This window comes from Falco punctatus, assembly GCF_963210335.1.
Source record: "Falco punctatus genome assembly, chromosome: 3".
In the NCBI taxonomy this organism is placed as follows: Eukaryota; Metazoa; Chordata; class Aves; order Falconiformes; family Falconidae; genus Falco; species Falco punctatus.
In genome coordinates this window covers 25,917,022-25,930,916 of record NC_137582.1, presented here as the reverse complement: position 1 = coordinate 25,930,916, position 13,895 = coordinate 25,917,022, and the positions used below count along the sequence as shown (strand labels likewise).

Genomic DNA, 13,895 nt, shown 5'->3' with positions numbered 1-13,895 from the left:
GAAAAGACTGGCAGCTTATATGAAGTACAGGGTTTTGACTAAATGGTCCATTAGTGCTTTTGGATGAAAACCCATCTGACATGAAATAACGTAATTGCCGGGTCAAATGGAGTGATACTATGAAACAAGAATGCTTTCCTGAAGCAACTATGTCACCCTGGATTGTTTACCTGAAAAGCATTTATTTTTGTAGTGATAAATTTGGGCTGAGCATTGTAGGAGTTCAATGCTTTCCCAGGATAAGCGTTCAAAATTTTGTTGACTAATCAACACATTATGCTCCCCCTTCAAAAAAATAATAATGTTTATTTCCCACTTTTTTGGTAAATCTGTTTGGTATTTACTGCATCTCTTTACTGGCATGTCTTTTGTTTACAGTACCATAAGTTTCTAGAATGTCAAAAATGCAGGCAGCCATTCTTTCTGTCAAAGCACTTTAGACAAAAGACATCAGGCAATCAAAGAGAACAAAAGGTGATTGCTGCCTTTGGGAATACTTGTCCAAATGCTTTGTAAAACTTCCATAGGCAGCCATATCCAAAGGGGACAAAACCAACAGAACCTTACCTTTGGCTTTTATATTCTTAAGATACTATTCAAAGGAAATTAAAGTGGTGTCGGTTTTAATAGCTTGAATGATTTGAGACTTGCACAACTTCTGTAGTTCTTGATTTAATGGTTAACTGTAGTTGTTAGGCTAATGGCTGTATTCTTTGGCTATTATGGAGGTATAATAGGGGCTTACATTTGAAAGATGAGAATTTAGTACTTAATCCGTGTGTATGTCAGAACTGCAAGGTTGCATCAATCAGACAATACTGCTACAAAGACCTTTTTACAGTCAGCTTTCCATACTAATTTTGGTTTGGAGTAATAGAGTGAACTGATGAACTGAGACTCTTTAAAACAAAAAATGCAGAGTGTAATCCAGTACTCTTACACTGGTCACTGAGCCTAGAACCTTTCCTCAATGACAGATATTTGCCATAACAACTGTCCTAAATACTTACGGGGTTTATGCATCATACCTTGACTGATCTTCCATTTAATTATATGTTATTTCTGTTTTTAATAACTGTGAAATATTAGGCCTCACTACAAATGCAAAGTATGGTAGCAGGTGAACATCTGGAAAAGTGGATTATAGATTGAAAGAAAACAAATGAGTAGAAGCTTAGATTTTATCTGTCAACAGTTTTTAATGATCTGTGCAATCTGACGTTGATCCTTTTTCTGATTTCTGTATCTGTAAGATATCTGTATCTGTGTCTGTATCTGTAAAGATACAAACGTTTCCATACTGGGCTGTAATTCAGTTACCTCCTTTAAATATGTGCAGCATTTTCTTTTCATATGTGAGAGGATCTCTGTGTGGCACTATCAGAAGTGAGATGTAACCTTTCTCAGCCTGCCTTCTGGATTGGCTGCTTGAGGTTAGGCACCAGGTGCTATGTTTTCAGCAACTGAACCTCTGGTTTCTCTGCTTGCTCGTGCTGAAACTTACTTAAATTGGTTTGCAAGAGAGCTGGGTTTTATTGGTAATGGTGCTACAGATCTTTTTTTCTTTGGACAAAGTGAGTGAAATCACCTGATCTGCCTCTGTAAGGAAGTAACTTTCATAAATCTAATTCTTAGTTCTTTGCACAGACATCCTAAACTTTGTCTAATGTTTGCCCATGTTAAATTTGGTTTTCTTGCAGGTGTTATTATATCTCTCAAATTAAGGATTTCTTGTATCTTGAAAAAAATAGCTTGTTATAAAGGTTTCCAGGCTCTGTATACTTTGTGTGCTACAGGCTTTGATTGCTTTCATCTCAAGTTCATTTATTAATTCTGGTTATTGCAGATACTTTAATTTATCTTCACTATATGTTAATTATGGCTTGGCACAGTTGCTGTGGGCTTAGGGCACTTCCAGGCAGATTCTTAACAGTCCATCCTGCAGAAGAGCTGTGCAGGCAGTGTGGATCACAGGGAGATTGTTGCTGTCATGTATTGTACTCAGCTCTTCTGTCCCTGCTCTGGAAAACATACTGGTCTGCAGAACAGTTCAGAAGGCCAGTTTTAAAGATGTTGAAAGAGAGAAAGAACTGCTGTGCCAGCCAACCCAGGGGACTGCTGTGATTCTCCAGTCCCTTTCCTCTGCTTAAAATGGATAGCTCCTGTACCTTCTCTTCCTTGTCACCAGTAGAGTGACAGGGAGATGAGTTGGCTGAAAACAGCAAGAGGCAGAAAATGGTAAGCTTTGTAGGCATGCTTGTTAAAAATTAACCAAATTAAATTAGTCGTAGTTTTTTCAGAATGATACCTTGCAACTGTCTAAGGTGGTAAACCTCATGTATTAATGTATTATTGTAATGTAACCAGTATGTCCCAAATAATAGTATTTATGATGGAGAAGATTGCTTCTTCAACATTATTTCTTTCAAGTGATGTCTAACGTTTTTGGGAGGAAACTAAATTTGTCTGGAAAAAAAGTTACTGTTTCTCTTAAAATAGTCATAACAGCATTCAGTTCAGAAGTGTACCTTTTATTTTTTGTTGAAGGATATTTACAGCCCTTAAAAAGAGACTGACCCTTTCTCCCCCCTCCCCATTTACTGATGAATTGGGGATGGACTGATATTGTGGAGTGACTTTGTAAATGGCTGCATAAAATTATGATGGCATTTATTTTTTTTTTCAATTAAATGTCCTGGAAAGGTGAGACTTTGACTCTCAAGAAATAATACTGATGAAGCTTGAAGTTCACCAGATTTTACACAGATGTATTAAGATTCAAAATAAAATTGTTCAGCTTTCATTTTTGTTAAATATTTGAGTCTTATTTCATATTTACAGTTAATAATGAGGGTATAGATAAGTTATGCTGAAGAGAACAGTTTATACCATTATGCTTTCTTCATTCTTATCTTTCAGAAGCACTGTTCAGCTCTGATAAGACCCTCCCTTTCTCTAAGGAGACAGAGTTAACAAGTAGCTGAAACTGAAAGTTTAGCTGTGCTTGATTTGAGGGCAGCACTTACACCACCCTGTTAGCGAACACGCATTATGTGCATGTGTGTTGGCCGCTTGTGGCTTTGTTAAACTGGGAGGAATGCCTCACCGGTGTAAGCAGTTTTCATGTTTATAGCTGTGTATAGCAGATTTGATATAACCAGTGGCTGAAAGGGCTGATGTGTCACCATCTGCATGGCTAACTGTCCACTGCTCACTGTGTATGCCAGTGTAGCTTGTAAGAGTTATATACTCTGACATACTTTCAGAAAAACAAAGTTCAGAAACATGAGTTTCTCCAAAAGGAGAATCCTAAGCCTCTTGATAAGTTGACTCATTAGTAAGCAAATGCTCAATTTGACTCACTGCATTAAATATTAAAGCTGTTGTGTGTTCTGCTAAGTAGTTAACTGACCTGTACAAGTTGTGGAGTCAAGCTGAAAGGCATTCGCAGTACAAGTCATAAAAGTCATTCCATGTTTTCTCATCAACGTTGCTATTATGAATAGAGCAGATAGTATTAGATCTGTAAGGATATTAAGTATTAGATCTCTGAGGGCCATGAGATGATCAGAGGGCTGGAGCACCTTTCCTATGAAGACAGGCTGAGAGAGCTGGGGTTTTTCAGCCTGGAGAAGAGAAGGGTCTGGGGAGACCTTCAGGTACCTAAAGAGGTCCTACAAGAAAGCTGGAGAGGGACTTACTACAAGGGTCTTCAGTGATAGGACAGGGGGTCATGGTTTTAAACTGAAAGAGCATAGGTTTAGATTAGAAATTAGGAAGAAATTCTTTGCGAGGGTGGTGAGACAATGGAAGAGGTTGCCCTGAGAAGTTGTGGCTGCCCCATACCTAGGAGTGTTCCAGGCCAGGTGGTATGGGGCTGTGAACAACCTGATCTAGTGGAAGGTGACCCTGGCCATGGCTGGGTCATGATCATTAAAGATGATCTTTAAGGTCCCTTCCAACCCAAATCGTTCTGATTCTGTGATATATACCATGTAATTCCAAACTTTATTAGCCCTTGGAATTGTCCTGTGGTAGATTGTTCCAAGTTCCTAAGCAGAATCATTTTTGCCCTGAAGCACGCTAATTCTGGCTATACATGTTTTGTCTCTGTCTATTCCAACCAGTGCTTAGACTTAGAATAAAAGGTTTAGCTGTTCTTTGTTCCTCCTGCATTCCTTTTGAAGCAGAAAGGAGCCAGAGAGAACAGAGGGTCCTTCAAGAACCCGATCCTGAAAAAGGTAGCTTTGTGTGTCAAGGAAATGCATGCCAGTACAGCATAGTGAATAGAGCGCAGTAAATAAAGCACATAGCATAGTCATACAGGCCTGCACTTTAATCCTGGGCAGAATACTTAGATTGCTATAGTTCTGAGCGATTTGGAAATTTCTGTGTAAGGGCATGGACTGTGTTGGAATTTGGAAAGCCTTGTCCTATACTTTAAGGACTTAAATGCAAGACTTTGTCCAGATTGGTTCAGGACCTTGCTCAGTCAAACTTTGAAAGCCTCCAAGGGTGAAGATTCTACAGCATTCCTGGGAAGCTTTTTCTAGTCCTTAACTATTGTTAACATCAACCCTCTGAGCCCAGTGGTCCCACCAGTTTTTCAGCCTTGTTCTTCATGCATTTGATACGTAACTGTTTTGATTGCAAGGCTGCTATAGGATAGAATCAAAAGCCTTGATGAAACACAAATGGCATCCACTGCTACCTGCCCAAAAATGAGAGAAGTGTTACTACAAAGAAATACTCTGTACTGAAAACACAGTCCAATATGATGCATACAAAACCTGTATGTCTTTCAGGAATGAAAGACCTTGCTTTCCAGATCTCTTAATACCCTATGAAAAACTAATGAAGTTCTGTGTTTAAGAATGAAAGCTCAAAGTGGAATAAGGTAGAAAGTAGCTCCTGAAATGATCAGGAAAACAGACAGCTGATGTACAGATGGGGTGCAAGGAAAGAAAATAATAGGTGTATTCAGCTTGGTGAAATAGACTAGAGGATTAATATCATATAAGGAAGCAAAATGAAGAATTTTTGATAGAAGAGGAAACACAGCATAAGCAGACTATGAATTAAACCAGGTTATAAAACAGAATAAGCTTCTCACTAATACTGCTGCTTCAAAACAGCTCCCTTAAGACTGGCAGGGACAAAATGCTAGCTGTTTTCAAGATATGTCTCAGTCGGTTCCTGAATTAAGTTGCAGAAGGTAGCTATTAGTAGGCTTAGACATACATAACTTCAGGATTCTGTTGCTCATTTAATCCTCAAGTACATAGTCTTGTCCACTGCAAGGCAAAAGTAAAACATGTTGACTTAAACCATCAGCATTTTATAGGTGGTCAGGTACAGTAGCTGTTGCGGTATCATAATGTATTAAGTGTATTAAAGCCTGGTTTGGTGATGAGTGGGTAACTTTGAGATAATTTGTCTTGAGGTTTACTCACGGAATTTGGTATGTATTGTATACTTACCATAAGCAGTGGGTTTGAAAGGGGGGATTCCTTGCCTTTAATTTTTCCATTAATAGTTTGACAGTCTATGACATGCTATTTATGGGTTTGTCACTGCATGCTAATGGTCTGCCACAATGCAGGCTTTTGTTCACAAAACAAATGTAAAGATGTAATGTGATGGTGTGCAACAGGCTCAGTATACCAAAGAGGAGTTATTGTGTACATACTTGGATAAGTATTCATGTTTGTCTCGGGTAAGAAATTTATCTAAATACCTTGTGCACACTTTTATGAGGGTTGCAAGCACCCCTATGGCATATGAAAAGGTGTGTCAGATCTTGATCACTGAGCAAAAGGGTTGATAAGCAGTTCCCAGGTGCAGAATGGTGGTAGAATATGCATTTTTGACAAGTTGAAAGCAAGAGGGCATTGGCTATAGAATTGTCTGCATTACAGTATGTGAAATAGCAACTATATAATGGTGTGGGGGATTGATTCCCCATGCCAGAATCTCCTTATGCAACCACTCATTTACGGCCCATTGTAAGTTAACTACTGCCTCTCATGTAAGGCGCTGAACTTAAAGAAGCATCAAGGGTAAAGGGTCCAGTCCTCACATTGTTGCATTTTCAGGGTTACATTCATAAGGTGTTGGTATAAACGATGTAATTTGCAATGAACTGTCATAGCAAATAAAAAGGACAAAACTGCACTACCACTTATATGCTTGAGTGGGATACTGCTAAAGCTTTATGTATAGCTGCTTGATTCTGAAAATGCACAAACCAATGCAACTTCCAACAACGTTCTTGATATTTTTTAAGAGAATAGTAGAAAATGGTGGAAACAAACTGAGTGCTAGTAATTACTGATTATTCAGTAATAAAACTGGATGTCACAAGTATTCCTTTTTCCTTGCTTTGCAGCTGCATAGGGTAAAGTGAACCATCGCTGCTCAAGAGCCAGTAATGCATGACTGTGGGCTCTGTACTCAGGACAGTGGCGAGTATCTGGCCAAACTCCTTGTAGTAGGGGCAGGTAGATGGGGAGCTGCTGGACTTGTGGTTATCTTCCTTTGCGCTGTGGTAGGCTCTAGAAGTTTTTAATACACTCTTACTACATGGGACATCCATTTAATCTCTCCACCAGCTGTTTTAAGATGCTTTTATATGAATGATGATTTTGAGTCATTCTCAAAATCACATTATTGCTGTAGTTACATCAAAATGACTGTTGTAGTCCTTTAGCCAGCTTGTTGCACCAGAGCAGCATGTTCTAGACCTTTCTGGCTAAAGGCTTTCTGGCTGTACATGTCCTGCCAAAGTGGAGGTGCCATTTGGAGTGAATGTGTTGACAGATGAGCAGCTCCTGAAGCTTTGGAGGTGAATAGAAAGTCCAGGATAAAGATACTGTGAGGTAATACTGGGGAGTTACTAAACTTTAGTCCTGCTACGTTATCTTTAACAGTTATCTTCACTGCCAGATAGAAGAGTCAAAATCTACTGAGAAGCCTGAGGTTTGCTTCTAGTCTTTATTCAGGAAAGCAACCCAGGTTCATAGCACTCATTAATCTGGGTGTAAGGAGTGTTTGAGAGGACTTTCGTCTGAAGAGTTTGGGTTAAGGCATGCAATTCAGATTGACTTCTAATTTAGCATCCCGATACTGGTAACTTTATGCAGTTCTATATCAGCTCTATATTCATCCTAGAGCAGTGAGATATATCTGTCTGCTAGTGCCATTAGTGTTTAATATGTAATTTTGCTGTGTCTACTCATTTGTCTAAGATCACCCACATGTGCATTGTCCTTGCAGGAGCAAACATCTTGTAGTACTTCTTGTTTGTTTGTTATCATCGCACATTTTCCCTTCATTACTCTTCCACTTTTTTCTTTCTTATCTTTTTACTTTTCTTCAACTGTCAGTGGAATTATTGTCTTCCTGTCTCCATATTCAGGTAGTGTCAGTGGCTGAGTATCACCGCAGGATCGATGCTCTAAATAGCGAAGAACTGCGCACACTCTGCAGACGTCTCCAGGTGCCCTCTTCAGTAGTTTAAATCCCATCTCCAGATACTAAAACATCTTTCTTTGTAGTGTCTTTGATCAGGGCAAGTCCCGCACTCGGGTTTGTCTTGTCTACAGCACTACAAGGATCCAGCAGAAAATTCCTTTGTTTTGGACATATATTTAACTGTGCAATGCTATGATGGAATCAGTAATTTTTTGATGGAATTATTACTTCCACATTTTTCAAACAGGAATTTTCTGTCAGAATTTGAAAATTTGTTCTTAGTACTGCTTGACTTGGAGTGATGTGTTTTAACTTCCACTTCAGACTGGTGTGTTGTGTCAGGTAGAAGTTTTCCTAAAAAGAATGCAAAACAGGTGAAGGATCCAAAACCTTGTTGCATAGGTGTTTAATTTTATATAGGAATCTTTCATCAAGAATCTCACAGTACTTAGCAAGTATGAAGATTCACAACTTCTGTGGAATAGGTAAGTATTTTTCCTGTTACACAAGCAGGTAACTGAGGCAGTTCAGCACAGCTGAGGGGCACAGACATCGAGCTGGTAATGGAACTGTCAGTTTCAAAAATGGTACTTTGGAAACAGTATTTTGGTTTGGATTTCTGAAGGTTTACTGATACAGACTTAAACCGCTATTTGCATTCTCTTTAGGTGTTTCTTAGTTCTTTGACATTTATAAAACTGTTAGTTACTGTCTATGTCATACATAACTTACTGATGGAAAGCTTCTAAGGAGTTGTAAACTATGTATTGAGTATTTTGTTTTCCTGTAGTAACTGTCTGCTGGAACTGTAAAAAAAGTTTCAATTCTGTTTTTTTTTTACTTTGATCTTGGATTTTTTCACCTATTATGTAATAATACATAAGAAACATTTTCTTAGCTCTCTTATTTCTGTTTGTTTAATATTCAGTAATTTAAGTACTTTAAAATGTTAGTAAGTGGTATGGTTGCATAGATCAATAATGAACATGAACCCAAAAGCTGCACTTGTAGTTCTATAGTAAAATTGGAAAATTTGGGACAAAAAAATTTTCATTCCCACTTGAGAGCAAAACAGTTCTGTTTCTGGCAAGTGGTGATGGACAATCCTTGTATTAATATCCTGGAAGTGTAAGAGCTTTTTCCAAATGTCTTTCCCCTGGAATGCCCAAACTCAAGGTTTAGGCCAACTTGAAAAATCTGATGTGATGGACTAGAGCCTATAAATCTGTGCTCTGAGGCCATTTGAGAGTTTGTGATGTAGGCTGCATGGCAGTTACTGACCTCAGAAGCCCCTGGAATCTCACTACAGGTCGGTTAGCTCTGTCAAAAGTTAAGTGGGAAATTGATTTGCAAGTTTCAAATCGACAGTGCATTCTGTCAAGCAGATACCTTTGAACAGACATGTGTCTTTGTCTGCTTCTACAAAGCAGTGTTATTCCTAGAAGACAGTTGTTTTACTGCAACAATAATTAAAAAAGGCCAAAAATCCCACCAACAAAAAACCCAAACCCAAACAAACAAAAAACCCACGGTCGCCCCACACCAATTCTTAAAGTGCACTGCACAAAACATGAATAATTTGGATTAAGGAATAACAAAGGGGATAAGCTTTCCGCTGCACAGCTGAACAATGCTGAACTTCTATGGAGTTGAAGTAGTACTATGTGATGGATGAAAAGCATTGAATGTGGAGAAGAGTTGGACTATGAAATAACATGTTTTGTAGATAGTACTCTGTAATGCAGTCTGTAGGTCATCTTTTTGTATGTGAAGCTGTATGGATAAATGCATATACTTTTTTGTTGTGATATGAAAATTATTGCACAGTTTACATTGGAAATGCTTGTTACCTTCCACTAAAAAGTAGAAGGCTTGAATCTTTTGCTTGCTTGATACTCACTTTCTTTAAGCCCACCTTTTGTTGAGTTAAGAATGAATATTGTAATTAAGTTATTGTATAAATATGCTTTAATACTTCATAAGTATTTTTAAGTAACAGGAGTTTATGATAGTAAATTTTTTCATAGTTCTTGAGGGAAAGGAGAGGGGTGGGGTGATTTTTCTTTCTTTCTTTTTTTCTTCTCCTCAGGTGGTTTATTTGTTTAAATATTCCTGTCTGTATTTCAGAGAGATTTTTTATTTGACTTTTCTTTTGTAACTGAGAAAGTTCTCTTCACAAAAGCTTGGCAAAGTTTATCGTGTTGGTACTGTGAAGTACTGTAGTTGTGTCCTGTATGTTCAGAGTATGAGGTATGTGGCAAACAGTGGTTATTATTCTGGAGCCGATAGGTGGTTTTGGCAGTTATTTTGTTGAAATTCTCAGGATTCAGACTGCAGATAATTTGGGCAGTGTGACCTTCAGTGAAACTTCGTCAGTGAAAGGCTGACGAATTTTTCAAATGTGTTCATTCTTATTAAGATCCCTTTTTTTTTTCTTCAGCAAATCTCTCAACATTTTAGTAAGTCTTGCTGTAGTGGCTTAAGCTACTAACTTCCTTCACTTTGTCCTACTCCTCTGTCAGATTTCATTATCCCCGCAGCAAGTTTTAAATATCCCTGCAGCAAGATTTATGGAAGGAAACCTGTTTGGCTCTCACTAATCTAGTTCTCAGCACGTGGCATTTTAGCTTGAAAGTGCCGGTGAATTTGGACAGGAGTAAGAAGCTGTCATGAACTTTATCTGATGAGTTTTGTGGCCTTTTGCCACCTCCACTGAATGTTGATCTACAAAACTCAATAGGGTAGGTCTAAGGGGCAAGTAGCTTAGACTACCACACGATCTTTATACATAGTATATCTTTGCCAAGCCTCGAAGCTCACTACGCAGCATAAGTATTACTGCTGCTTTCCCCTTCCTACCGTCTCCATTTTTAATTCTTTGAGTCTCATAAGTACTCCAGCAGATCAGCTTATGGAGCATCAATATTCCTAAGGCTCCATTCAGATGGTTTACTCAAAATACTTGACAGCAGTCTTACCACATGTCTACCACGTATCTGAAAACTTTCACAAGTACTCTAAAAGAATATTGCATCAGAAACTACTGACAAATGTCCATGTTGAAGTTTCAGTTCCTTTTCTGTCTAGATTTTTTTTAATTAGATATAATATGAACCTTATGTTAATATTAAAAAGCAAGAACTTTATAAGCTGACCTCTGAAAAGCATTGGTAGTCCTTCTGCAGCTATAAAAGGACTCTTTGTTTCGCTGTTTTAGCATAAAACCATCGGTTTCTTCTGAGTAGGTGTCAGTGTAATCTATAGTTAGTATATAGTTGAGTACTGGCTTGCTATTGGAGACTGAAAAACTTGGTCAGATCAAATCTAATGCATTTTTTTAACTTTTTAAGGAGTTGCATAACTAGATCAGTAACTGCATGATTTCAGACCTGCAAAATTTATCTCAAATAGAATTGGTAATACTTTCTTATTGTTCTTTTTGTAGATAACAACAAGAGAAGATATCAATTCAAAACAGGCAACAAATATCAAAACAGAACTGGAGCCTGAAGCATTCCGGCCAAATCTTAGCGATCCCAGTGAATTATTACAGCCAGAACAAATTGAAAAGGTATTAACTTATGTTAATTTACAATCCTAAAAAATGGCATGTATCACAAATGGTATGACCCCAGTGTAAAACACACTAGTAGGGAGACCTTGTGTGATATTAAATAGAACAGAATAGAATCATTTAGATTGGAAAAGACTCTTAAGATCATCAAGTCCAAACATTAACCCAGCACTGCCAAGTCCACCACTAAACCATGTCCCTAAAGAACCATGTCTGCGCATCTTCTAAATATCTGCACAGACGGTGACTCAACCGCTTCCCAGCCACTCTTCCCCCAGCCTGCAGCACTGTGTGGGGTTGGTGTGACCCAAGCGCAGTGCCCAGCACTTCTCCTTGTTTAACCTTGTACAACTGGCCTCAGCCCATTGATCCAGCATGTCCAGATCCCTCAGCAGAGCCTTCGTGCCTTCAAGCAGATCAATACTCCCCCCTCAGCTTGGCATAGTCTGCAAACTTTCTGAGCGTGCACCTGATCCACTTATCCAGAATGTCAATAGACAATAAACAGGACTGGCCCCAGCATGGAGCCCTGGGGAATGGCACTTGTGACCAGCTACCTACTGTCTGTAACTCCATTCACCACCACTCTGGGCTCAGCCGTCCAGCCAGTTTTTCACCCAGTAAAGAGTGCATCCACCCAAACCGTGAGCAGCCAGTTGCTGCAGGACAATGCCGTGGGAGAGGGTGTCAAAGGCTTTACTAAAGTCTAGGCAGATAACATCCACAGCCTTTCCCTCATACGCTAAGCCGGTCACCTTGTCACAGAAGGAGATCAGGTTAGTCACCCAGGACCTGCCTTTCACAAACCCATGCTGGCTGGGCCTGATCACCTGCTTGTCCTGTACCTGTCATGTGATGGCTCTCAAGATGATCTGCTCCATAACCTTCCCCAGCACCGAGAGAACTGGCAGCACTGACTGACAGGCCTGTAGTGCCCCAGATCCTCCTTCCCCCCTTCTTGTAGATGGGCACCAGAATTGCTAACCTCCAGTCAACTGGGACCTCCCCAGTTAAGCAGGAGTGCTGATAAATGATGGAGAGTGGCTCAGTGCACACTTCTGCCAGCTCCTCCAGTACCCTTGCATGGATCCTGTCCAGCCATTTAGACTTGTATATGTCTAAGTGCATAAACACAACATAAGTCATAGCTAAAATTTTGCTTTTTTTCTTATTACAACTTTCAATATGTCATGATAACACTAGTCTTTCTGTACCCTTATTTCATTCTTCCTTGAAAAATGCTTGGCTTTCACTGTGGTTCTTACTTTCTAGTCCAAAGTTAGTTCATTAAATTTTTAAAGACTTAAGGTTGACTGCATTCAAGCACACAGGAACAGGGGAGCAAGCATCCTTTACCCTTCAGCTTGTTTCCTGTTTTCTTCAGTGATCTAGTTCCCCAACACTGAGACATAGTATTGTCATGGAAAAATAACTACATGTCTTTACTTTCTTTAGATGAACGTTTTAGAGACCTTACCAAATATGTTCTTCCATTGGTAAATCATTCTTCTGCAGGTCACTGGTAGAAGTAGGAAAAGAAACCTTGAGAGATCAGGGGTGGAAAATATACATGTGAAACTAAATTTGGAGTTGGTCTGCAGTTCTAAACTAGCTTTTCAGGCCACTTGTAGTAGTTTAGAAGAACAAAATCTGCTTTCATTTATATGTAATATATTCTTTAAAATAGTAAATATATATATTAAATGAGAGGGTTGTCATCATGTTAACAGCTCACAAAGTCTCTTCCACCGCGGACCATTGGATATCCATGGACTCTTGTCTACAGTACTGGAAAGCATGGCATGAGCTTGAAGACTTTGTATCGAACGATGCTGGGATTAGACACACCTGTACTGCTGGTTATCAAGGACAGTGATGGACAGGTAGGAAAATGTTTGTGTGGAGGTAGGGGACCCATTAAGAAAATTGTTTGAGGAGTATAAGGGAATAGTTGTCACGAGCCCATCGTGGGAGATAGTTGTGTGTGTCAGGCTGGTTTTCTCCTTGGTGTTGTTATGTAGAGGCTTTTTAAAAATGTGCTTCACTGTCAAGCAATCCTCTGACATGCTACATTTCTAGGAAATAATTTAATAATACAAGTGCACTGTCACAATGCATGAGTCTCATAATACCCAATGACTGAATTTACTTTTAATATTTTTTAATGCATTTCTGTAAAGCAAGAGAAGTATAGTCTCTAAAACTTTTTGATGCTGAAAGATCTTGCTGAGTTGAAATGGGATTGCCAGCTGTGGCTAGTGCTTCTTGGTATGTTCTGTGGCTGTAGCAAACATCTCTTTCCCATTCAAGGGCTGTGGGATCTTTGCTACACTATTAATTTTTTGTCCTTGAGTCTATGTAGTTGCACTCTATTCTCCTTTGTCTGGGGTATAAATTTCAGAAAGTGAATAGCAAAACACTTGAATAGCAAACATCCTCTCTGAGTATTCCAGTAACAGGTGAATGTTCTAGGCAGCATGAAACTTTGATTCTTTCTGAAACTTCTGTGCTCTCCCATGGAAGCAAGTTACTGCTGTCATGAAGTATTGACAGACCACTGCAAAATCTGTAGCATATGCTTCACTTATCTGTCCCACTTTGGTAACTACTGTTTATTTTCAGAAGCATGGGCATGCCACCTCATATCATTCAGGGGGTCTGAAAACTGTAAATGAAGGATGTGTTTTTTAATTCAGGTTACAACTTGGTTTGGTGGGATTTTTTCCTTCTGTTTCCTGCCTCAGGGATCCCTTAAAAAGAAAAATCCCTGCTAGTAGAGCACTTTTCCCCAGAAGTTCTTTAAAAGGGAACCTTTTTCTTCATTTAATTTTTAATCTTGGAGATAAAA

At 39.0% G+C, this 13,895-nt stretch overlaps 1 protein-coding gene across 12 annotated transcripts in view; it reads left to right on the top strand.

Moving 5' to 3' along the window:
• The window catches only part of OXR1 (oxidation resistance 1), a 294,879-nt gene that overhangs the window by 274,097 nt on the left and 6,887 nt on the right, over positions 1-13,895 (top strand). For 9 of the 12 annotated variants that reach the window (XM_080381556.1, XM_080381557.1, XM_080381549.1 and 6 more), the window contains 3 exons: positions 7,418-7,498; positions 10,919-11,044; positions 12,778-12,930. In XM_080381556.1, the coding sequence (XP_080237682.1) occupies positions 7,418-7,498; positions 10,919-11,044; positions 12,778-12,930 (360 nt within the window). The remainder of the gene's footprint in view (positions 1-7,417; positions 7,499-10,918; positions 11,045-12,777; positions 12,931-13,895) is intronic. The other 3 variants (XM_080381553.1, XM_080381552.1, XM_080381551.1) reach the window with 1 other exon arrangement.